This window comes from Carettochelys insculpta, chromosome 13, assembly GCF_033958435.1.
Source record: "Carettochelys insculpta isolate YL-2023 chromosome 13, ASM3395843v1, whole genome shotgun sequence".
Taxonomy (NCBI): domain Eukaryota; kingdom Metazoa; phylum Chordata; order Testudines; family Carettochelyidae; genus Carettochelys; species Carettochelys insculpta.
Window position 1 is genome coordinate 3,220,228 of NC_134149.1, and position 22,801 is coordinate 3,243,028.

General features: G+C 38.0%; 1 protein-coding gene across 1 annotated transcript in view; it reads left to right on the forward strand.

Moving 5' to 3' along the window:
* WDR44 (WD repeat domain 44) overlaps nucleotides 1-22,801 on the forward strand; it is a 51,130-nt gene that overhangs the window by 13,229 nt on the left and 15,100 nt on the right. Inside the window, exons 2-10 of the mRNA XM_075007858.1 lie at nucleotides 3,559-3,592; nucleotides 10,994-11,068; nucleotides 11,732-12,386; nucleotides 13,775-13,857; nucleotides 14,931-15,026; nucleotides 17,454-17,590; nucleotides 18,557-18,640; nucleotides 19,694-19,800; nucleotides 21,376-21,527. Coding sequence (XP_074863959.1) covers nucleotides 3,559-3,592; nucleotides 10,994-11,068; nucleotides 11,732-12,386; nucleotides 13,775-13,857; nucleotides 14,931-15,026; nucleotides 17,454-17,590; nucleotides 18,557-18,640; nucleotides 19,694-19,800; nucleotides 21,376-21,527 — 1,423 coding nt within the window. The remainder of the gene's footprint in view (nucleotides 1-3,558; nucleotides 3,593-10,993; nucleotides 11,069-11,731; nucleotides 12,387-13,774; nucleotides 13,858-14,930; nucleotides 15,027-17,453; nucleotides 17,591-18,556; nucleotides 18,641-19,693; nucleotides 19,801-21,375; nucleotides 21,528-22,801) is intronic.

A 22,801-nucleotide genomic window follows, 5' to 3' on the forward strand; every position in this document is an offset into this window, starting at 1 on the left:
TATCACCTTCACTTGCCTTACGGTTTTTAGTGCATTACATTTCATTGCTCATATAGCATTAAGAAACTTTCTAGTTGTATTTTTTGTGAAGGCCCAAACTTCTGTAATATTTGTATCAAATACGTTTTATGTCTTCTGTACACTTATTTATGAAACAAACTGCTGCTGTTCAGATACAGTATTTTGTGAAATCATGTCAGAATGAAATAGAATTGATAAATAATTTCAGGGGGCTAGAAGAGAATAGGAAGCCACTGCAGAACAATATTGAAGATACTTCTTATAGGTAAAAGTGCCTACTAACAAGTTTTTCTGTGCTGTGCTTATTCTCCTGATTTATTAAAATGCAAAAATACAAACTACTCATGTTGGAGGAACAAGTAGTGACATTTATGAATAATTGAAGTACACACAAGCCTAATGAACAGGACTTCTTATTATTTTTAGAATACTACTGATTGATCTCAGAGAATTATGCCACCACCACCACCAAAAGAATAATTATGGCAGACAATCTGAATGCCCTGTTATGTTGAATAGAGGCCACAGCAATAAAAATCTGTAATGTGACTTTTATTCAACAGATTTATCAGATACTTGTGTTATACATTGTCACATCCTTGAAATTCTTATTGTATTATCATTGTAGGAATTCTGTACCCTTCAGTAACACATCAGATGTTGAAAATAGTTAAACTTTATTTTTCCCAAGCAACTGCAGGGAGTTATTTTGAATCTAAAAAGTCTTCCTGTAGAAGGTGGGAAGAATAAATTGGTTTACTATTTTACTTACTTTGTGTAACTAGTGAAGAAATGGCGGTGTTTCCCTTCTTTGTTTCCTTTCTTAGAAATCAGTGTTCACACTGATAATTAGGTACACATATAACTGTTTAGTATTACTTTGTGACAGGTAGGATGTCTGAAATATCATTTGCCAGTAGGTTCGTGTAGATCCATGGTGTCCAGCACAGTAGCCCAGTGGTGTACAATAGGAATTCAAAGATTGTCACGCTTCGGGTTGTCGTCTTCCCATATTTGCCACATTGTTATACAAAACTTGATGAAGCCAGGGACCCCCATATCCCCATTCTACTTCAATGCCAGCTACTCCCCAGAGCCTCAGGGGCCTCTGCCATCATGCTCTTCTTCCACCAAGCCTTGGGGCTAATGCCCAGAAGGCACCTCTCTTGTACGGTTCTCAAGAGGAGTTGAATTTAAAGGCTTGAGGAGCCACAGGTTGACCACCTCATATTCACCACAACACACTGTCCTGTTCACCACATGTGGCGAGTGGAGAATGTATTGGACATCCCTGCATTAGCCACGAGCCGCATGTGGCTGTTTGGTTGGTTGAGTGTGCCTAGTTGGCTTGAACAATAACAACACAAAAATTGTTGTATTCAAAAATATTTTTAAATCAAAAAACAAAAGTTTTCAGAGAATAATAATAAACAAAATTTCAGGAGATCTTTCTGAATTCTAAAGCCACTTTCCTTTTATTTGACCCATCTGCTGGATGGGTCAAATTACTTATATTTTTAGAATAATGTGGCTAGTTCAAAAAAGCAGTAGCCACTATAGTGGCTACTGCTTCAGAAATAGTTGGACATCATGGATTCGATTGTAAGTTTTTTCAGGGGAGAAACTGTTAACTGTTGTAGTGTTTTGCACTGTGGTCCCCCCATTCTTGATTGGTCTTTAGGCACTGTTACAATAAACATGTTTAATAATATGACTAAGAGATAAAATACTTCTGATTTGTGGCTATCATGACATGATACTGTGTACATCAATGCTCCTTTCTCCTTTACAACCTAAAATTGGGGACTTAAGCACGTAAGCAGAAATGCGAGGTGATTATGGATAGCTGCTGGGAAGAGGAGTGGGAGGAGGGGGGAAGTGATAGGTCATCTTCCCAAGCAGTATATTAAGAACAGTAGTAAAAGGCACATACTGATTTTTTTGAGTTGAGTATTGATTTATTGACCTGAACACCTTGGTCAACATTTACTCTTAGTAACTGTACATCGTAATCACTGAAATAAGTTACTATCTGTATTTTCACAAATATTCTGCATATTTTGGGCATAATAGCCTGGAGATATCCAATGTAATGATAAATATCAAAAATAGCTTTTTCCTATTAAAGAGATGATGTCAACTTGAAATGTAGTCAGCTTCTAAAATGACCTGAAAGTGGGCTTGGATACTTCATTAAAAACAAATAAAACAGAAATTCTACTCTATTCTTTCAAGGGTCTTCATAAACAATCAAAAACTTGATGACTGAAGTAAACCAAGTAAATATTTTTCTGTAACCTTTCAGTTTATTTTTTTAGTTGTCTCTGTAACATTGATAGTCTTTTTTTATTAAACAAAAAGAGATGGTAATTACGTGTTTTTCAAGTTGATAATGCCCTTTGCAAAGGTAATTTTGGAAAAAAGATGAAGCAGTCTGGAGGGGAGGAAAAAAGTGTTCTCATGCTGTGTCCGCACTAGGCAGGGTTTGATGATATGGCTGTACCAGTGAACCCTCCTACTGGAGTTGGAGTTTACACTGCTGAGAGTTTTCTTCCAGGTGGTGTGTCTATTTCCCAAATTAAATGAGCTATTACCCGCAAAAGAACTTTTTGCAATGGGACTTTCACTGGTGCAGCTGTATTGATTAGGGGTGTGATTATTTTTTTCACATTTCTAATTGATGTAACTCGGGCAGCAAAACTTGTAGGGTTGGAATAGACCTAATCAGCTAGGAATCAAAGATTTCATTGTGCATGTGTCTCATCAAAGGTGTGGTCATTGACCTTTGCATCAGTTAAAATAACTGAACACATTGTTTAACATAGTTTCAGATTTTGATATTCACTTGAGGACGCAAACTATGAGCGACGGAGCCATCCCTCAAGGGGTGTGGGCAACCCTTCCCTAGTATCTGATGGTAGGTGTGTAGGGGTCCTTATCATAGTCCATGCTAGTTGGAACCCTGATTGCAGCCTCTTTGGAGAGGCTGGACGTGGTCATAATAGAGAGGACTCTGTCAGGCCTGAGGCACCTGACTGCTCTCTCTTGGTGTTTGTACTGCTTTTCAGTGAGGGCTTTAGTTTTCTCCGGTATGTTTCACAAACAATAATTCTTTTAAATTCCATCTGATTATAAACAATCAGTGGCTGCAGAGATGAGAGAGCATCTGTTTTATAGAAGAAATTGGGGAAGTGGGGCAGGAGAGTCTTATTTCTTAGGTTCTTAGGTATTATTTTTGGCTGGGGATTTTAAGGAGATTTAGGGAATTGTTTTCTATGGTCCTATCAAATTTCAGTGACGTTGAGCAGTTCGCTACCTTCCGCTTCTCTGAAAAGTCTTCATTATAAGTGTTGTAGAACCTGTGGTATAACCACTTGTCTGTGTAAAAGAGGCAAACACTATTTTTAAACTGGAAATTCAAAGTAAGCCACCAGTTTAGAGAAACCTTTGTCATTGTTGGTTTTAATTCATTTTTTGAGCTTTGTTCTGCATACTTTTATCTAAATCTTTTTCCTTTTTTTTTTCCACCCTTATCAGGTCACCGACGAAAGTTGGGTTCCATGCATTAAAGGTGTGTGTCTCCTTATTTAATCTTAAATGTTTATAATTTAACAAATGCTTATATAACATGCCTGGTCTTAAGTCCTAATATTGGGTAGTATTATGTCACAGCATACCTAGGCAGAAGATTGCAAACTAAGGATGGGATTTTTTCCAAATCACACTTTCCTTGTTGCGGGTTTGTTGGGGTTTTCAATGCTTCCACTGTTTGTGAAGTTTAAACGTCTTATTTCCTTTGGCTTTTTTTTTTTTTTTTAAAAAAAAAAGGACCTGCACTCTTTGACCAAAGAGCTAATAAATGGTGACACTAATTTGCAGAGTTTTTAATTACTCAGCCAGTGTGTAGAGGCACTGAACCCATCTTTTGTATTGTATGGTGATACAGGAGCATGTTGGAGAGTTTTGGTCACCTTGATTATGTTGACCTATTTCAAAAAAATTGACTTTCCTAAAATTCTGTTTATATTTTGGTGACAGGAGGCAGTAAAGTGTTTATTCTTCAAAAGCCATTACTTTGTGTTAAGTGAAAGCAAAACTCTAAATTTAGCTTATTGAGACAGCATCACCACTTCCCACTCAGGTAATTAGTATGCTGCTTCTGTGCACAATGACAGTGCAGCTGAACCTCTGGCATTTATTATGTAGGTCTGGCTATGGTATACATACAGACAGAATTCATTGTATAGATTGGGAGAAGGGCCAAAGGTGGTATTTTTGTTCTAGAAGTTTTGGGTAATTAGTAGTGAAAATAGCAATATTTTTATTACACAGTAGAGGTAGAAAATAAGTTGTAACACTGTCCCAAAGCTAACAGCATATCTTCATTCCACTGTAATGTGATTTAGGAGAAAAGATTCTGAAAAGTCAGTGACACAATTCTGCTGGTACATTTTGTAGGTGTCTGACCTTGTATCCTGCTTTACTTTGTGTTTCCTTCACATATGGTATTAAATGTTTGAACTTCTTGGTTAATGTATTTCCATTTAATCCTGGTAGAAAGTAGTAGGTGGATATGGATTAAGTTGGATTCCATGTGTTGCTGGTTAATCTTTGAGTGAGAGGTTTTGGCTGTAAGCTTAATTTTTACGTACATACAGGCTGCTTCTACATTGTTGTTTCAATTTTTCAAAGATTTTTCAAAAGAAGGGATCTCTTTCAAAAGGTCCCCTAGAGTGTCTATGCACAAAAAGCATTCTTTCAAAAGTAAAGTGAAAGAATGTGGTACTCCTTTCAAAATTGCGTTCCTTTCTTGTTTCAGGAAGAGTGCCTCCTTTTGAAAGCTTCTTGCAAAAGAAAATGTGTGTAGACGCTCCGCAGAGACTTTTTCGAAAGAGCAGTCCTTATGAGGCCTGATTTTTTTTTTGATCCCTGGCCCATTCGTTTGAAAGGGCTGGGTGGACACTCTCTTTTGAAAGAGCAGATCACACTTTCGATCCTTTTTTTTTTTTTGTTTGTGGGTGCACTCTTTCAAAAGAAGCTTTTTTGGAAGAGATCTTCTGGAAGGGATTCTTTCAAAAGATCTCTAATGTAGATGTAGCCACAGTGGCTGGGCATGAATGTTTGTTGCTTATGGGGTTCTCACTGTATTACTAATTTTCTTTTTCTTTAAGGAGCATCTTCCTCAATCACTTCACCTTCAAAATCCATCTTCTATAAAAGCTAACTGTCAGTTTTACTGCTTGGTACTGTTATCAGTTCATTAAACTTGTCACTAATCATACAGTTGAAGCAGTTTGGGATCTTTCAGAAGTTCAAAGTCTAATGTGTTAATGTCAACACCAGTGGAAATTAATATAGCAAGCTTGTTGAGGCATGGACTGTAGTGGAATGTGTTTTTTGTCAAAATGTTTGCTTCTTATTACCTTGTCAGTAACTTATGCTGTTCTTCAAAAACATAAAATATTGTAGGAGTTCATTATATGATGTGTTGTCACTAAGAGTACTTAGAAAAAGTACATTAAAATATAAAAGAATTTCTGTTATAGGAAAAATGCCTATGTACTCTCCTGTGCTGTGTCTACACTGCTCCTCCCTTTAGGAAGTGGCAGGTAAATGCACCTGATCAAAAATGTTAGTGAGGTGCTGGTATGACTATTCAGCATCTCATTTGCATAATGGCCATTCGCCTCGTCGAAAGTGCTGCTTTTGAAATGCACAATAGCTGTGGGGGTTCCTTCGACGGGAACCCCCTCCTTTGAACGCTTCCTTCTTCCTTAAACAAATTAGGAAGACGAGTGCTTTCAAAAGTGGGGCTTCCTTTTGAAGGAACTCTGTCTACACGGCTATTTTGCATTTTGAAAGCAGCACTTTTGATGTAGTGAGTGGCCATTATTAGGCGAATGAGGTGCTGAATAGTCACATCAGTGCCTCATTAGTATTTTTGGTCTGCTGCATTTACATGCCCCTTTTGAAAGGGATAGGCAGTGTAGATGTAGCTCTGTTATCCTATTGAGTAATTTTGCTCCTTAATTAGTTCTCTGGTGGAATAATTGCAGGTGGTTCTCGGTTTTGTGCTAGTGTACATTTCTGGGACAGCACTTAAAATGTGTGAGCCTAAAGCTAGGCATTCAAAAGACAGCTGAGTTCCACTGAAATTATTGGTAATTGCTGGATGCTCATCTTAGTTAAAAAACAGGTTACTAATTTAGGTGCCTGAATGTGGATTTGGGAGCCTGAAATCAGGCTCCTACTTTTCAAGAACTTTCCGTTATTTTCTAACTCTTCAACCCAAATTGTGGGATTGGATTATAAATCATTCCCTTGGTGGTCCTCAGACCATAAATATGTTGACTTCTGATTTTTAGCTGAGATTCGTTAAGATGTTTAATTGTAGGCTAAACTAGATCCCATGCAACAATTAAAATTGGGATTGATACCACAGTAAACTGTTCCATATCCAGGAGCCCTAAGAATAGGAGGTTGCCAGATATTCCAATATTCTGGATGATAGAGAGGTATACCTAGCAATGTGTAACACTAAAGAAAAACAAGATTCGATATGAAGAAACAAACAAAAACGGTATGCAGAGTGCTTTATTAACCAACAACAGTACATATTGAACCTCTCTAATCTGTAACACACTTGTCTGGCAAATTCCGTAATCTGAGGTGATTTTAGTTAGCTGGGTAACTGTTTAGCGTGGGTGTGGCCAAGTTTCTTGTGGTCCCTTAAAGATTGTTTACAGCCACCAGTCCTGGATCTCAGTGTTCTGTGGTGTTATTTAGATGTAATTTACCCCTAAATGTGTTCTAAAAGCACAGTAAGCAGTGGAAGTATTGGTAATGTGCTAGAAAATATTGATATCCTGTGGTCCAGCAAATTTTCTCACCCGGCACCGCTCAGGTCCCAAGGATGCTGAATGAGATAGGTTCAACCTATAGTACTGTACACTATAAACTTATACTATATTTGCTATATTTATTTGTATTTACTTTCCCTATACTGTAATTATTGAAAACATAACTAAAATTTACTTATGGTTAAAATGTTGGTTGAGTGTTCCAGATGATAGAATTCTGGATATGAAAGATTGTACTGGGCATTTTTGACCCAGCTTGATATTACTAGGTTACTAAAAGATTTAGAAACAGTGTATCAGTGGTTCTCTAACTGTTCTTTGAGAGCTCAGGATGGCTCATAATCATGTGCCGGTGCTGAAGTTAGTCGCCCCACCAAGGGCAGAAGTTCAAGGGCTCAGCCCTGCATGGTGGAGTTCATGTTACAGGCCTCACTCATCTCAGGGTGATGGTACTTGGGCTTTGGCTTTCCTGCATAGAGCAGTGGAGCCTTGGCTTTGAAGTTGGGGTCAGGCAAACTCAGATCTTACGTCTTTGTTCTACCCCTCCCCATCTCGATCCTGTTGTGGTTTTTGTTGTCAGAAGGGAGTTGTAGTGCAGTGAAGTTAGAGAACCCCGAAAGAGAACAAATTCCTATTAGAATGGTGGTTGTTTAAAATCTCTGTCAAGATACAGCAGTCTGCAAAGTCCAGAAACGAATAGAGGTGCTGTAAAATGAAAAGAGACTGCATTATTAAGATGTGCAAAACTTCAGAAATCTTTTTCCTTTAGCTGTGACTATCATATAAAAAGTGCCAACATTTTGAAGTCTTAATGAAATAGGAGGTGTGGGTGGTGGGAGGCAGGGAGCACTGCTCAACTCATATGAGAGTGGCTGCTTTCTGGCTTGCTCTGTCATGAGGCAAAAATGTGTAGAATAGCTTTGGGTGCATCTGAGTCCAGAGAATCAAGTGTGGTCATTTTACCTTGCTTTGTGCATTGGTTTTACTTCGTCACAGGTTAATCACTAAACTAATGGCTTGTCTGATGACTTGTTCCAGCCAGTCATGTGCCAGGCTTTCTCTCTTCTGAGAAAGGTTAGCTAATACTGGCTTTTGCCTGTGGGTTTGGGCTCTAAGTGCCACTCTTTTCCACACCACTGATATAATATGCGAGTAGCAAAGTAACTAAAACTTACAGGTCAGCATATGATCACTATTGTCAGCTAAATAGAAAACTAGCTTTTTTGTTCCCTTAGCAGAGTGAGAGGGTGAATTCCTAAGAAGTAAATTGCAGTAGCAGATATGTAGGGAACAATTGAAATGATCAGACACATCAGTTTTCTAGCATAACTTTTTTTCTATTCCTGAAAACTGTTCATTATTCCTCCCCGGGTTAAACTTGACCAAATGGTTGTAGTCTCCTGAAAAAAATGCATTGAATGTCATGCTTGAGAGTTGCGTTGTATGTTTGTTTTACTCATACTCAGTGGAAATACTTTTCAGATGAATGGTACAAGGTGCAAATTGCCCTGGATATGAAATATTTTCTAACTACAACATTTCTTATATTTGTAATAAGCAAGTACCCTATAAAGATGACACCTAGTGACTTTCACTTTAGGGTGGAGCAGTTTTGTCCATCTGTGGAATGGTAAATAGTTGTTTAAGTATTTCCTTGTTTGTGTTCAATGAATCGTGTAATGAAATAGATCTAATACAATCTATTTTGTTATTACATTCCAAAAACATCTGAGTGAATATATTTTTTTTATTTACTTGTATTACCTAATTTTGCTGCACTAGGTGTTAAGCGGTGATAATTAAGACAATATAAGGTTGGGAATTTTCAAGAGCTCAAAGATCTATTTGATTGCCTGATGTGACTACCCTGATTTAACTTGGCACCTACTAATCGCATTACACTTGCTATTATGGGTGATGGTATTACTAGGTTTTAAAAGTGTGAAAAATATTACAGGTAACTAAAGATCATTTGTAATCAGCTTGTGTTGCATATTCAAAACAAACTTTATGTAAACTACCATAATATTTATGCTAGTTTGCAGTTTTGTAGCTGTGTTGGTCCCAGGATATGAAAAATAAGGAGATAAGGTAGTGTCTGTTATTGACCCAACTTGACAAATATATACAAAAAACCCAGGGATCATCAAACATACCTTCCCAGATCCAGTAGCCACCCAAGACACCAAAAAAATCTGTTATCTAAAGCCAGAAACTCAGCTACCACTTAATTTGCTATGAAAAGTGTGTCAGGGAAACACACTTAAACACTTACAAGTGCCTTCACCAAGCAAGGTTGCCCTACTAGAGACATGCCTTGGAAGAACCTGTTTCAGTACAGAGAAGGAAAAAAATCAACTGTCCACTCACCCTAGTTGTCATCTGTCATCCCATGCTGGCACTGAAGGGGACCACACCCTGAAAGAAATCTCTTCTGACCTTTCTTCTCTGGCTTTCGGACAACTCTTAAACAGTAGCAAGCTCCTCATGGACTGGGACAGGTCAAATCAAGATTGCATCAAGCTTTGCCAAGAACGGATCATACAACACCTCTAGACATATCTCTAATGCTAAGATGAAAAATACCTCTCACCGTACACCTTTGTGAAGGCCCCTGGATCCTGCTATGCCCATTGCAATACGTAGTACATGTCATTTGACACATCAGATGACCCAGAAACAACTATGTGGGGGAATCCAGACCATCACTCCACTCCAAATGAACGCTCAGAAAAATCAGGCAAAAACACCATCTCATCCATCAGTCTTTGACCACGAAAGCTTATGCTCCAAAATATCTGTTAGTCTGTAAGGACTTCTTCAAAAACAATGAGAAGTCCTGTGGCACCTTATAGACTAACAGATATTTTGGAGCATAAGCTTTCGTGGGCAAAGACTCAGTTCGTCAGATGCATGACTAAAGACTTCTTGTTGTTTTTGCAGATACAGATTGACACAGTTACCCTTCTGATACTCACAGGATTGTTGCTTTATATCAGACCTTTGACTCATCATCCTCAAAGAGCCTGCACAACTTCTTTTAAAGCAAGGCTGGGAACATAAATACATAATGCTATTAGACACTAAAAACCATGGATCTAACAGGGACACTGGTTTCATGGCTTGTTACAACAATCTGTAACGCACACCTGCTTGCTAATCCGTATTGGCCCACTTCAAACCTCTTTTGCATAACAATCTAACCTTTATTACCCCCTCATTTCCAGTTTCTTGGTAGTCACTCCATCACACTTATGTGACCCTCTTATTTGTGAGCCCATTGATGGCTGATCAGTCTGGATTTTGGAGCTGCAAGTTTTATGACAGATGGGACAGGTGTGGTGGTACAATTTGAGGGGTTCTATCACAGTGCAGAGCAGGACAGGCAGAGAAGAAAAGAGCTACAAAAACTGCCCTGCCTCCCTCCAACAGCTACTAACTCATCTCAAGTGACCAGTAACACATTACTGCTCCTTCATTGTCTATATCATTGTGATTTCTTTCCTTGGCCTACACCTAAAAAAGAACTCCGGTTCAAAAGTTTGTACCTTCTACCAAAAGATTGCCTTACTTGTCTTTTCTCTTTTACAAATGTTAATTTTCATTTGCAGATTATTAACTATGCTTGCATTTATTTCTCATATCTTCACGTTACGTTCAGTTTGGTTATTTTAGCAGGGAAGTCAAAATACTGTGGTGTTTGACAGTTCAGAGGGAAAAACACTGGTTTTCATAAGCGTGAGATTCTGATTTCTATGCAAGATCATTTAGCAATAAGAGGTTATTTTTAGATAGGCAGAGATCTTATAAAGCACATAGAAAATTATAATGATAGAAAACTACTGAAATTTAATTACTTTATTTCTGTGTGATGTGTGGTGTTCATTTCTGTTATCCCAGCATGATGTATCTTTTCCAGTTTTCTGTGTGAACTACTAGTGAAGCTTCTCAATATGACAGCAATAAAATCAGTCATCAGATATAGCAGTGTATTTGCCCCCTTTAGCTGTTTTCCTGCTTTGCCATTTAATTTGTATCTTTGCTAGATTCTTTGTTAGTGATGAAATTTCTTACTCCTTTCTTTTGCTTATTACTGATGGTGATTTTTTCAGGAAACAGACAGAAGTATACACAGAATTGCAAATGAGGACCTGATACAGGAAGTAAAACAAGATGACTCTAATGAGGTTGGTTAAACAATTGATTAACAGTATATAAAGTGTCTAAACTTAGGTTTGAAATTTTCCTAGCTTAATTAAAAATCTTTCTAAAATTAATTGTAATATGTATAGCAATATATTGAAATTGGAATTAATAGAAGTTTTAGTTACATTAATACAAGATTTTAAGAAATAGTTTAGTTGGGGTGTTTTTGCTCTCATTTGGGCAGGAGGGAGGAGGAGGAGGAATCAAGCTATGTATTTTCAAAATGAAGATTCAGGATTTGTAGTCACTAAATCATTTGGCTATTTTGTAGTTTAATAGGGGGAGTGAAGGAGATTATAAATGTCCAAAATAAATCAGCTTTGATTTTTTCTGTTTTATTACAATCTAATCTTTAAAAAAGAACTACACTGGCAGGCAAGAAAATGCAGTTTCCATTTCTTAATTCACTTGCCTCCATTAACTCTCAAGCGGATGTATTCTGCAATCAACATCTGGTCCCATAAATTTGTTCAAAAATGCTGGATGGTAATATTTATAGTTCTTGTGTCCTTTGTTTCAATATAAAAACAAGGTAACTTTTCCACAGACGCTGAGGCATATTCTATGTTGTGGCATGGACTGTGTGACGTGCGCTCTGAGCTGTTCTGTCCTATATTTGTATGTCTTCTAATTTTTTTTTTAAGATTATTGACAGTATTATAGAAGAAAGCCAAAAAGTGCAACGACTAGAGGATGTTCCTTTGTCATCCGAAGAAAAAGAAGTAACTGATCAAACTTCAGATACAAGTACTTGGGTTACTGGAGCAGATCTCCTCAGTAATATTCCTGAACTACTAGCTACAGAATCAGCATTACAAGAAAATTCTGAAGAACGTGTGGCTCGCAGTACATGTAAGGAGGATGAATTGGAATCCAGGTGTTTTCTTCCTTCTGATCATACCATTGAGCATCAAGAAGGTGAAACCACTAAAAAACTAGCAGAAATAATAAATGCAACTGAAGAGCTGAAAATCACTGAAACTGAAGCACCAAAAGAGACAACTAAAAATGAGGAAATCACAGAAGTGAAGCAGTCAGATATCTTAGAGCAAGTGACTTCAGATTTTTTGTCTACCAAAGATCTTACAACAGAAGAAATGCCCCCAGCCAAACCTCCAAGGCAACTTAGTGTAGAACCTGATATAGTTGCTAGCACTAAGAAATCTGTCCCGGCACGCCCACCACCCCCAACAAATGTTCCTCCTCCAAGACCACCACCACCTGCACGACCCGCTCCACCACCCCGGAAGAAAAAGAGTGAATTGGAGTTCGATGTGCAAAAATTATCTGGTTTAGAAGGCAAGTATATGCTTGTTGTGAGGTATTCTGTCTGGATTAGTGAACCAACTTTCTGTCAGGCAGTTGCCATTTTTCTGTTTTTTCACTCAAGCTGAAATTTAGTGAGCCTCTTTTCCTTTGGCTGCCTGGCCTTAAATTGAGGAGATGCAGCTAACTGAACAATCCTTATGAGATTTTCAGAAATCTGAGAGTTAGGAGCCTGAGTCGCTTTGGAAGTCATAGGATTTGGGGTCTTAACACACTATTTCTTTCATAATTTTTACCTGCTTTTATTCATAACACCTAAAACAACAGAACAAGAGAAAATAAGTCTCTTTCTAATTTAACTTGGTTTTGTCATAATTGTCAGTCCTGTGTCACTTTAAATCAGTGGTTCCCAAACTTTTCGGCATCACCCCTCGCTTTTGATTTTTGAGAATCCCTCATGCGCTCCCCCTCCACCTCTTTTACCACGGGCCAGCGCCTGCCTGAACCCCTCCCCTCATCTAACCCCATCCTCTTCCTGTCCCTCAACCCACACTCACTCACCTTTGCAGGAGGCAGCTAGCTCAACATGGGCCTTTGCCAGCTGCCTGCTTTTTATAGCAGCTGCACCAGTCGCCCACATGAAATGGCAGGGCTGAGAGCTAGAAGCAAGGGCTGTTTTTTTTGTCTTTTTTCTTTTTTTCTTTTTTTTTGTGGGCGAGGAGGGGGGGCTTCTGGGTTGCCTTGCACTGGTTTTGTTCAGGTGCCAGTATTGACATAGCCTTCCTCCTGCCACTAGTGCAAAGATCACGATTAGATGACCACTGAATGTCCCTTTCTCTCATAGGCTTTTGTGTTTAAAGAAGCTAGTATATTATTTGACCAAAGTACAGTATCTGATCTGCCTGTCTGAGCTCTCTGTACTGGTCAGTAGAAGTAGTTACCTAACAAAGGCCTGTACAAGGAACAGAACAATGAAGAGTGTATTCAGCAGCTTGATATATGGCAGGCTTCCCATAGTTCTGCAAATTTAGCTGAATCATGCATAATCTACATGCCCTTGCTAATAAACAGAAGGAAACAAAACGCAAGTGCTGCTGAGGCCTAGTAGTAAAGAACAAAATAAAAACTTGCTGAATGGAGGGGAGCAAAACTTATATTCAGGCTTAATGGTGGTGGTGGATTTGTGTGTGCATAAGAAATCCAACTGGCAATGCAGATTAATGATGTCTGATATTTATTTTTCTTTTGAAAATGTGGTTTGCTAATGCAACTGACTAAATGAGGGCTGTTTTAGTATCGCTTTTTAAATTAAAAAAAATTCTAGGGCATGTAGTATCATAATTATCTTTTTCTAACCTACATTTTCTTTAGAATTCCTAAACTGATTTTAACAACTAGTGGTCTCTTTGCTTTGAATGCAGTGACAGAATGCATGGCCAAAGATTCTCAGCCTTCTTTGGATCTGGCAAGTGCAACCAGTGGAGATAAAATAGTTACTGCACAGGTTAGTAAACTATTATTCTGCATTGTGGAGTCCACATCCATCTATCAGGGGCCCATATGTGTGTACACAGACAAAATGAAAAGTCCTTGCCTCAAAGAGCATATAAATGAAACAAAAATTTTGGACAATATTAAAGTATTTAGAAATCTTATTAAATGGGCTGATATAAATTGACACTTTCTCTAAGTTTGTTACAGTGTGAATCAAAACATGTATGTATGTATGTGTAGCCAGTAGTGTGTAGAATACGATGCAGCAAAAGGAAAAATAACAATAATGAAGTGACAGTATGTAGGTTTTAATTCTTGGCAGCACATTTCTGCAGATAGTCTCCCACAAGCACTTGTCTCCCAGAGCAGTTACACACAAATGCTTTCCCTTCCATCTCTGGGTTCTCACTAACCCCACCTACCAGCATCCCAATTAGTCCTGGGTGAGGAGAGCCCATTACGATAGGATATATATTTGTTTTGTCAGTGAAGATAGTTTAATCGGAATAACATTTTTCTCTCTCTCAATGCATCTTTTATTGGATTGTACAGTAGGTTTTGGCAAGCTTTTTGAAATTATTGTGGCCAAAATGACTTCAAGTTTACTCTGTTATAGCCAGCGGAGTTATGCATGGATTTGCTGGAAGGTCATTTCAATATAAGCACAGTCATACTTGGTTGGGATAAAAGCCAGGGAAGCTATGTGAAACGTGGCATGAGAGTAAATAGATCTTGGGGTCCAATCTTTCACAAGTGCTCCCGACCCACAACACTTAAACAGAAGTCAGCTACAGATGCTGAGCACTTGTAAATATCAGGCCTATAGGTTTAAAGATTGTGCATTAGGTAGTCCATCTGTAAAGTTATTTGTTCAATGGTGGTTTAATTTCATAACGCTCAAACATATTTATAGACATTAAATGTACATTTTCAATGGGAGAATGGTTAATATCTCTATTCTGGATATTTTGTGTAATGTAATTGACTATTTGACTTTTGGAATTATAGTGAAACTAATGTACTCTGAAGAATATTTGCAATGAATGCATATATTAATATATCTGTGTACACCCACAACTGCAGGAAAATGGAAAAGCAGCTGATGGACAAACAATACCAAGTGAAGTGCTTGGACCGCAAAGACCCAGATCAAATTCTGGAAGAGAACTCACAGATGAGGTATTACTAGGACTTGTACCCAGTTATTTCTTTTACATGCTTTTTTCTTTGCAGTTTGAGAGGTAGAATAGTCATGTTTCATCACCCATGCTTGTGCCTTGTTAAACCATGATATTGAGAGGTTCGGAGTGTTGTAGAGTAGCATTTTTCTACACAAGTTGTGTGCCCAAGTGAATTGGGGCTGTGAATGGTCAACAAGTGTTTCAATGCCTCTGTGTTGAGTGTACTGAAATTCCAAGAGTGGTTGCTTGCATATTTTCTTAGAAGGTGGAATATTTTCCGTTACAGTTGTGACTTGTATTCTTGTCCATTCTGACGTTGTAGGCTTTCCTCCCCTTATAAATAGGTACTAGCTGTTTTGGTTGTTGGAATAACACTGTTGGCTTTGTGGGTTTTTTTTCAAACTTTTCCTTTATGTATCTCTTGTGTCGTTCCATACCTTAAAGTGGTATTAGTTATTTCAGCAAAATGTTGGATTCCATTCCTATTGGCGTAAGAATGTCTGTATTGAGTCAGATCAGTGGTCTACCCAGTCCAGTGTCTTGTCTTCCAAAAGTGATCAGTGACAGATGCTTCAGAGGGAACAAATATAACAGGGCAAAGTATTGAGAGATCCATTGTGTTGTCCAGTCCCAGCTTTTTGTAGTCCCAAGGTTTAGAGACACCCAGAGCATGGGGTTGCATCCTGGATTATCTTGGCTAATAAGGATAGGTGGACTTTTCTTTATTTTTTCATGGATTGCTTTCCCCCATTCCATTCTCAAATGAAGTAGCATTGTGAGTGGGAATTGAAGCAAGTTTTTTTTGTTGCATCTAAAAAGAATGGAGGACAGCCTCTCTTGAGATGGAACAACCAACCTCCCAGTGTCATTGGGAAACAGCTGACTTTTATTAATAAGGGAAGAAATGAATGATAGCGTGAATAAGCCAACCTAGGATTTAATGATTGCTATCATGGGATAGTGGATCATGGCAATGTTTACACTTCAGGTTTTTTCTAACATCACTTATTTTGATGGTCTGATGTTTAAGTAAGTAATGTTGGAAAATCACCACAGCACTGTGAAACAGAGCGTTTTCATTTACAGTCACAATTCACAGCCACGGAATTGCAAGAGGAACCTTCCTGTGAGTTATAATAGCTGTGCTTTGTTCTCATACATTCCTTTTCAACTCTGAAAGGGGCAAAAGGGAGTCAGCAAAAGTCATTCACAGAGCTGGAATAATTGTTTCCAGGAAAAAAGCCCTCTTATCTTGAATTACTCTGCTTGGCTGTGTGCACCACTTTGGGGTTCTTTTCAGACTTTTTTTTTCCCCCAGGAGGGGGAAAAGTATAGATGTGCCCTAAGTTGATTGTCTGTGACATCAGTAGGTTAAATTGCCTTTAAGAAACTGTCCTTATTTTGTCCTAAGACTCCATAGTTGTAGCTTACAGTGTCTCCTGGTGAAAAGAAGTTGCCAGTGGGCAGATAAGATAATAGTTTATCTTGTATTTGGACACAAAACTCAAGTAAAGTTTGAGGGGAAGGATTTCAGAATTCTGCAAACAACATCTTATCCAGTTTTCTAACTGTATAATGGTGCTGTTGCCTATTAAATAGGACAGTATCTGTTACCAAATATTGATTGAGAAATTTAAAGGTAGTTGAGTTTGCATGTTGTGAAACAGAAGACAAGTTAAATAGTAACAGAGAGTAAGCCGTGCTAGTCTATACACTAGCAAAACAAAAAGCAGTCAAGTAGCACTTTAAAGACTAGCAAAATAGTTTATTAGGTGAGCTTTCGTGGGACAGACCCACTTCTTCAGACCATAGCCAGACCAGAACAGACTCAATATTTAAGACACAGAGAACCAAAAACAGTAAGCAAGGAGGACAAATCAGAAAAAGATAATCAAAGTGAATTGCTCACCTTGATTATCTTTTTCTGATTTGTCCTCCTTGCTTACTGTTTTTGGTTCTCTGTGTCTTAAATATTGAGTCTGTTCTGGTCTGGCTATGGTCTGAAGAAGTGGGTCTGTCCCACGAAAGCTCACCTAATAAACTATTTTGCTAGTCTTTAAAGTGCTACTTGACTGCTTTTTGTTTTGATAGAAGACAAGTTAGGTTGTGTTCTAAAGAGGTCATTGTGAATACATCCCTTCACACATCTAAACTGTGTGACTCTGGCCTTCTGATTCAGTTAATTTTCATTTTAAAAAAATGCCATCATTAGCATTCTGTGTAATGTCTAAGACAATTTTTGAAGAAAATTATTCCTGGAATGCAGTATTGCAAAGCATAGAGCATACTGTAGAATTTCCCACTACAAACAAATGCAAAATAATTCAGTATATATTGTGTTTTTTTCTTTAGTATCTTCTAAAAATCATTGTCTCAGAATGTAATGAAGACTCAATTAGATTCTTCATATTTTTCTTTACTGCAGGAAATTCTAGCAAGTGTAATGATAAAGAACCTTGATACAGGAGAGGAAATACCACTGAGCTTGGCTGAAGAAAAATTACCTACAGGCATTAACCCCCTGACATTGCATATCATGAGGAGAACTAAGGAATATGTGAGGTATGAGTGAAGATGATTTCTAGTTGTTTATCTCTGATAGCTTGAGATATATTCCTGTAATCCCTTTTTTAATAGTAATTTTTGTTTCTGTACTCCATTATTTTGTTGAAAGCCTTCATCAGAAGCAAAGATCTGTTTCAACCCATTTATCCATTCCTGATGTATTTAATTTGAATACTGTTACCCAGTTCTCTGATATTAGGTAGTTTAACTAGGTAACAGGATGTCTATTAAAATAGTGCATTTTAGAATACTTGATTATTATACAGTAAATGTCTGACTGGCTCTTCAGATGTTCAGCATCTTTGAAAATCAGCTCAAACTCCAAACCAAACAGTAGTAAATATATATAATGTTGTGTCACTTCTGACTGAACTAAATCCATTGTATTACATCAATAATGGGTGCCTAAGAAGTAATTACAATAGGTTTCTGGGAGAGCAAACTTTAAGTATCGTCAAATTAAGAGGTCGTTAATGCTTTGACATTCTAAATATTTGCTTAATATATAATCAGAGACAAAATATCATAAGGGAACAGAAGTGTCCATAATGTTAGGAAACAATAAATGTTATATGTACAGATAATTTGTTACCCAGTTCATGTATTTAGTCTATTTCAGACATTCTTTTTTGCTTGTTTTGAAAACTGTGGACTTTAAGGCTATTTGAATGTGCAGAATGTAATAAATAACATGTAGTTTAGGTTGGTTATTCTGGAGAAAGATGTATATGCAGTTTTAGTCTTAATCAGCATAACTCATGCATTTGCTGGCTAACATTATTGCTTGCTGATTCTGATGCTGAACATTTTTGGAGGATGTTAAACTTACTCATGGTCTCCTAAATCAAGAGATGTGATACAAGTATGAACTTAAAGGATATGCTTTAATGCTTAGTAGAATGATGCTAAGACATTAATTTGTGGTGTTATGGTACATTGCTTATAACATTGTTTATTTCACAGCAATGATGCAGCACAATCTGATGATGAAGACAAAATGCAGTCACAGCAAACTGATTCTGATGGAGGAAGGTTAAAACAAAAAACGTAAGACTTTAGGCTTCTTGTGTCCATATGTTTCATGTAAACTGCCAGGATCTTTAGAAGTGCAAATGTTTTGATTTTATGTGACTATCTACAATCTGGTCACAACTTGTCTGCTGCCTCCTCTTTAATGTTTTAAGAACGACATCAGACTATGGATCTGAAATCAGTTATATCTACTAGTATATATGAAAAATAGGCAGCTATATTTTACTCTTATTTATGCATGTGAGCTAAAAAAGCTGAACCAGCAGATTTAAAACAAACAGAAGGAAGTACCACTTCAAGCAATGCACAGTCTAAAAAAATCAATCCACCATTGACTGTCAGAGGCTGCAACTGGACAATAGGGAATGAATCCCTAGATAATTGCTCTGTTCTGTTCATTCCTTCAAGGATCAGGCAGCAACCACTGTTGAAAGACAGGATACTAAGCCAGATGATGTATTTGTCTAACCTAGTGGGGCCAGTCTTATGTTCTTACATTACGCTCTAAAATGACAAATGAAAGAATAAAACTCAAAGGCTGTGTCTGTACTAATCCCCTTCTTCGAAGGGGGCATGGAAGTGACACGGACTGGGAAATATCAATGAGGCACTGCCCTGCACATGCAGCTCCTTGTTAGCATGAATGCGGCCATGCGAATTTCTCAGCTGTTACCTTTGAAGTCCTGACAGGCTGTCTAGACGCAGGCACTTCAAAATACATGCCCAACTTTGAAATTCTTTTACTTTTCATTTGATTTGGGAATAAAGGAATTTTGAAGTTGGGCATGTATTTTGAAGTGCCTGCATCTAGACAGCCTGTCAGCACTATGAAGTTAGCGGCTTCAAAATTTGTGCAGCTGCCAATGAGGCACTACATATGTATGGCAGTGCCTCATTGATATTCCACAGTTTGTGTCATTTCCATGCCCCCTTCAAAGAAGGGGACTAATGTAGACACAGCCAAAGTGTTTCTGGAGTCAAACATTGTGTACTATATGTGATTAATTTTTTTTTTTTGTGCAAGACATGGATGGTTAAAAAAAAAAAAAAATATCCTTGCTTTTGAAGGACTCAGTTGAAAAAGTTCTTGGGCAAATCAGTAAAGAGGGCAAAGCATCTTGCTGAAGAATATGGTGAACGTGCTGTAAATAAAGTTAAAAGTGTTCGAGATGAAGGTCAGTGAAATAAAATCATTATCTAATTAAGGGGTCTGCAACCTGTGGCTCTGGAGCCGCATACAGCACTTCAAAGACTTCTTTGTGGCTCCCGATGCTATAACTGCAAAGTGTTTGGTTTTGTTTTTTTTTAAAAAAAAACTGTCCTGATTATTCTCGATATTTCAGTGAATGTCTAAAAGCCAAACAATAACAACTCATATCTAAATAGCAAACGATATGAGATCTCGCAACGTGGGCTAATTCCCCCTTTAATATGTGCAGTGCATTGTAGGATATGTGTGCCCTTTTCTTGAAATAGGGGTTACAAAAAGTATGGTTTGACCATATTTGTTAAGGACTGCCTCATAGTCACATGCATTACCACTCTTGAATTACTGAGAGTTTGTTTTTTTTTTTTACCAAATTCAAAAAAATGGCACTTCAGGTTGCTGACTCCTGATCTAGTGGAATCTAGTCGTCTTGTGTATCCCTTCAGCCCAGTAGCCAGCTGTACAACGGAATCTGAGATCTTTGTTTGAGCGGAAAATTAAACATTATGCTTCCACCCAAAAGCTTCCACATAATGTGGGTTTTTAGACTATGGTCTGTTTTGCAGCTCTTTGTGACATGAAAGGCTAACCCTGGCAAACTGGTTCCACACACCAACTTCAGGAGGTATCATTTGAAACCTCATGAGCTTCTGAGCATCATTATCCTTTTAACGTGATTATTGCATATGCAGTTATGAGATTTTGTTAAATTTTGTTACTGAAATATATAAGTCTGAGGAACATGCACTGGTTAGATCATAAAAGATAACAAAAGGATTGCAAACAAAGCCTTCTATATTGTCCCTGAAGATGCTTCAAAAGTCAGGTACACAGAAGACGTGAGTAAGAAATTTTACAATTCACCTGGAAGATGCCTTGGAATTTCTCATAGAGGACAGATTAATTGTATGCACCTGGGAGGGGCAGGGTTTCTTAAGGAGAGGGGGAATATGTAAAATCAGACAAGGGCTTCCCCATTTACGTCTTCTCCCCCACCTCAATGCCTGGAAGCAGAGATTGCTTGCATGACAAAATAGAAACATCATTGAACTGTGGGAGGGGTGGTCCCAATCTGTAAAATGATATTGCAGTTTATAGTAACCTACATAAAGTTTGAGAATGAGATTGGGATTTTACTATTTTTTTTTTTTGTAGCCAGTTTTTGACTTTATGCCATTTTCACTTAAAAATTATCTTAATTTTCTTTCAATGTTTTAATCTTAAACTAGTATTTTGACTGAAGTATCTAGGGGACTCTGTTTGGGTTAACAAAGGAAATGGCATTGAAATGGCACTCATTAATGAAATTACTCAGATGAAGGGTGTCTTCAGCAGTTGAAGGAGTTCTATTATTCTTTCTTTCAATTAGATTTAGACATACTAGTGCAGTAGCAGCCATGGTCAATTTGTAAAACCAGAACTCATTTCTAGAGGAATCAGCTTGGTTTTGAACTATCTTTTATTGCAAGAAAAGTGATTGAGAAATCCATATTGTTGGGATTGATGTTATCTAATGTGCACAATTCTCCTGTGTTCTGCTTAGTGTTTCACACTGATCAGGATGATCCTTCTTCAAGTGATGATGAAGGAATGCCATATACAAGGCCAGTTAAATTCAAAGCAGCACATGGCTTCAAGGGACCTTACGACTTCGAACAAATAAAAGTAGTTCAGGATCTCAGTGGTGAACACATGGTAAGTTTTTATCTTTTTGATGTCAAATGCCACTTTGATTTAAATGAAGAAAATACTTCTGGTTGCTGAGTGCAGTCACACTAGAATAGTGTCACGAGTTTGGCAGAGAACCCATGATTCCCAAGTCTCGTTAGGCTCTGCTGTCAGCAGGTGTCTCTAGAATCCCCTGCAGTGCTTATTGGCCCAAAGGATGAGAACTTACTTCGTTCTCAGTTACTCCATTAGCTTGAGCAGGAAAGTCTGTGCACTGGCTCTAAAGGTTTCAGACCTGCTGATGAGCCATGTGGATGTCATTGTGGTGTGTTCTCACTGTACATTTTAAATGGATGGAATTGTTTTCTCACTTTACATTTTAAAAACCTAAGAAAATTATATACAAATGGTTCCAAGAACATTAAGATTTCAAAGTCAAGCCTCAAAAGCTAAGCCAAAATTCAGGTTGACTCCCCAGCCTTCGTTCAACTCTCTTGTGCATATGTATTAATATACAGTTGCTAATTATGTGACCACCTAGTACTTTTCCCACCACAGGACTCCTTTCTCATTTACTGCACAGTATGGAACTGCTCTGGAGATTAACCAGGGTTGTGTAGTGAAGGAGGTTATTGTCTTTAAGACCTTTGCTTTGTTGTTGCTGAGGGGTGTTGCGTGCAGCCTACAAAAAGAGAAAGGAAGGTTTCGTAAGGTGGTTGATCATGCCCCGGAGAATTATCTTGTCTTGCCTCTCCCACAGTTGCTGTGTAGTACAAATCAAGTCACTTAAAGCAAACTTTTCACTGAGGGTCACCAATTGTGCAATCTTCATTTTTTGTGATCCTGACATGAGGCCCTAGGGTCTGATTTGTAGACATGCTGAGCACTCAGCTGCCACTGAAGTTGGTGGAGCTGTGCTTGGAACATAGCAAGTTCTGTGTGGTGCTGCAGAGCCTAAAAAATCTGACGGTAGTATCTCAAATTGGGCATACAAAATCAGTGGATGTTTTTGACCTTAATCTGTCTGTGCCTCTGAAATATGTAGAAAACCATCCATTCATCCTACAGGGGTATAAACTAATTTCACTAATGTTTGTGCAGCAGTCTCGTAGAATGGTGCGTGTCCGTAGACAAGCTCATGAGATGTTCATTCTGGCTTTTTCACATGCGCTGAATAGTGTGCAGTACCTAATTCGTGGGGCCACATACTGAATAATGAGGTGAAATAAGAATTGAACAGCTGCACTTTAAATGAATGTTGCTCATCTGTGTACCGAGTGAAGCAGGTGTCCTATGTAAAA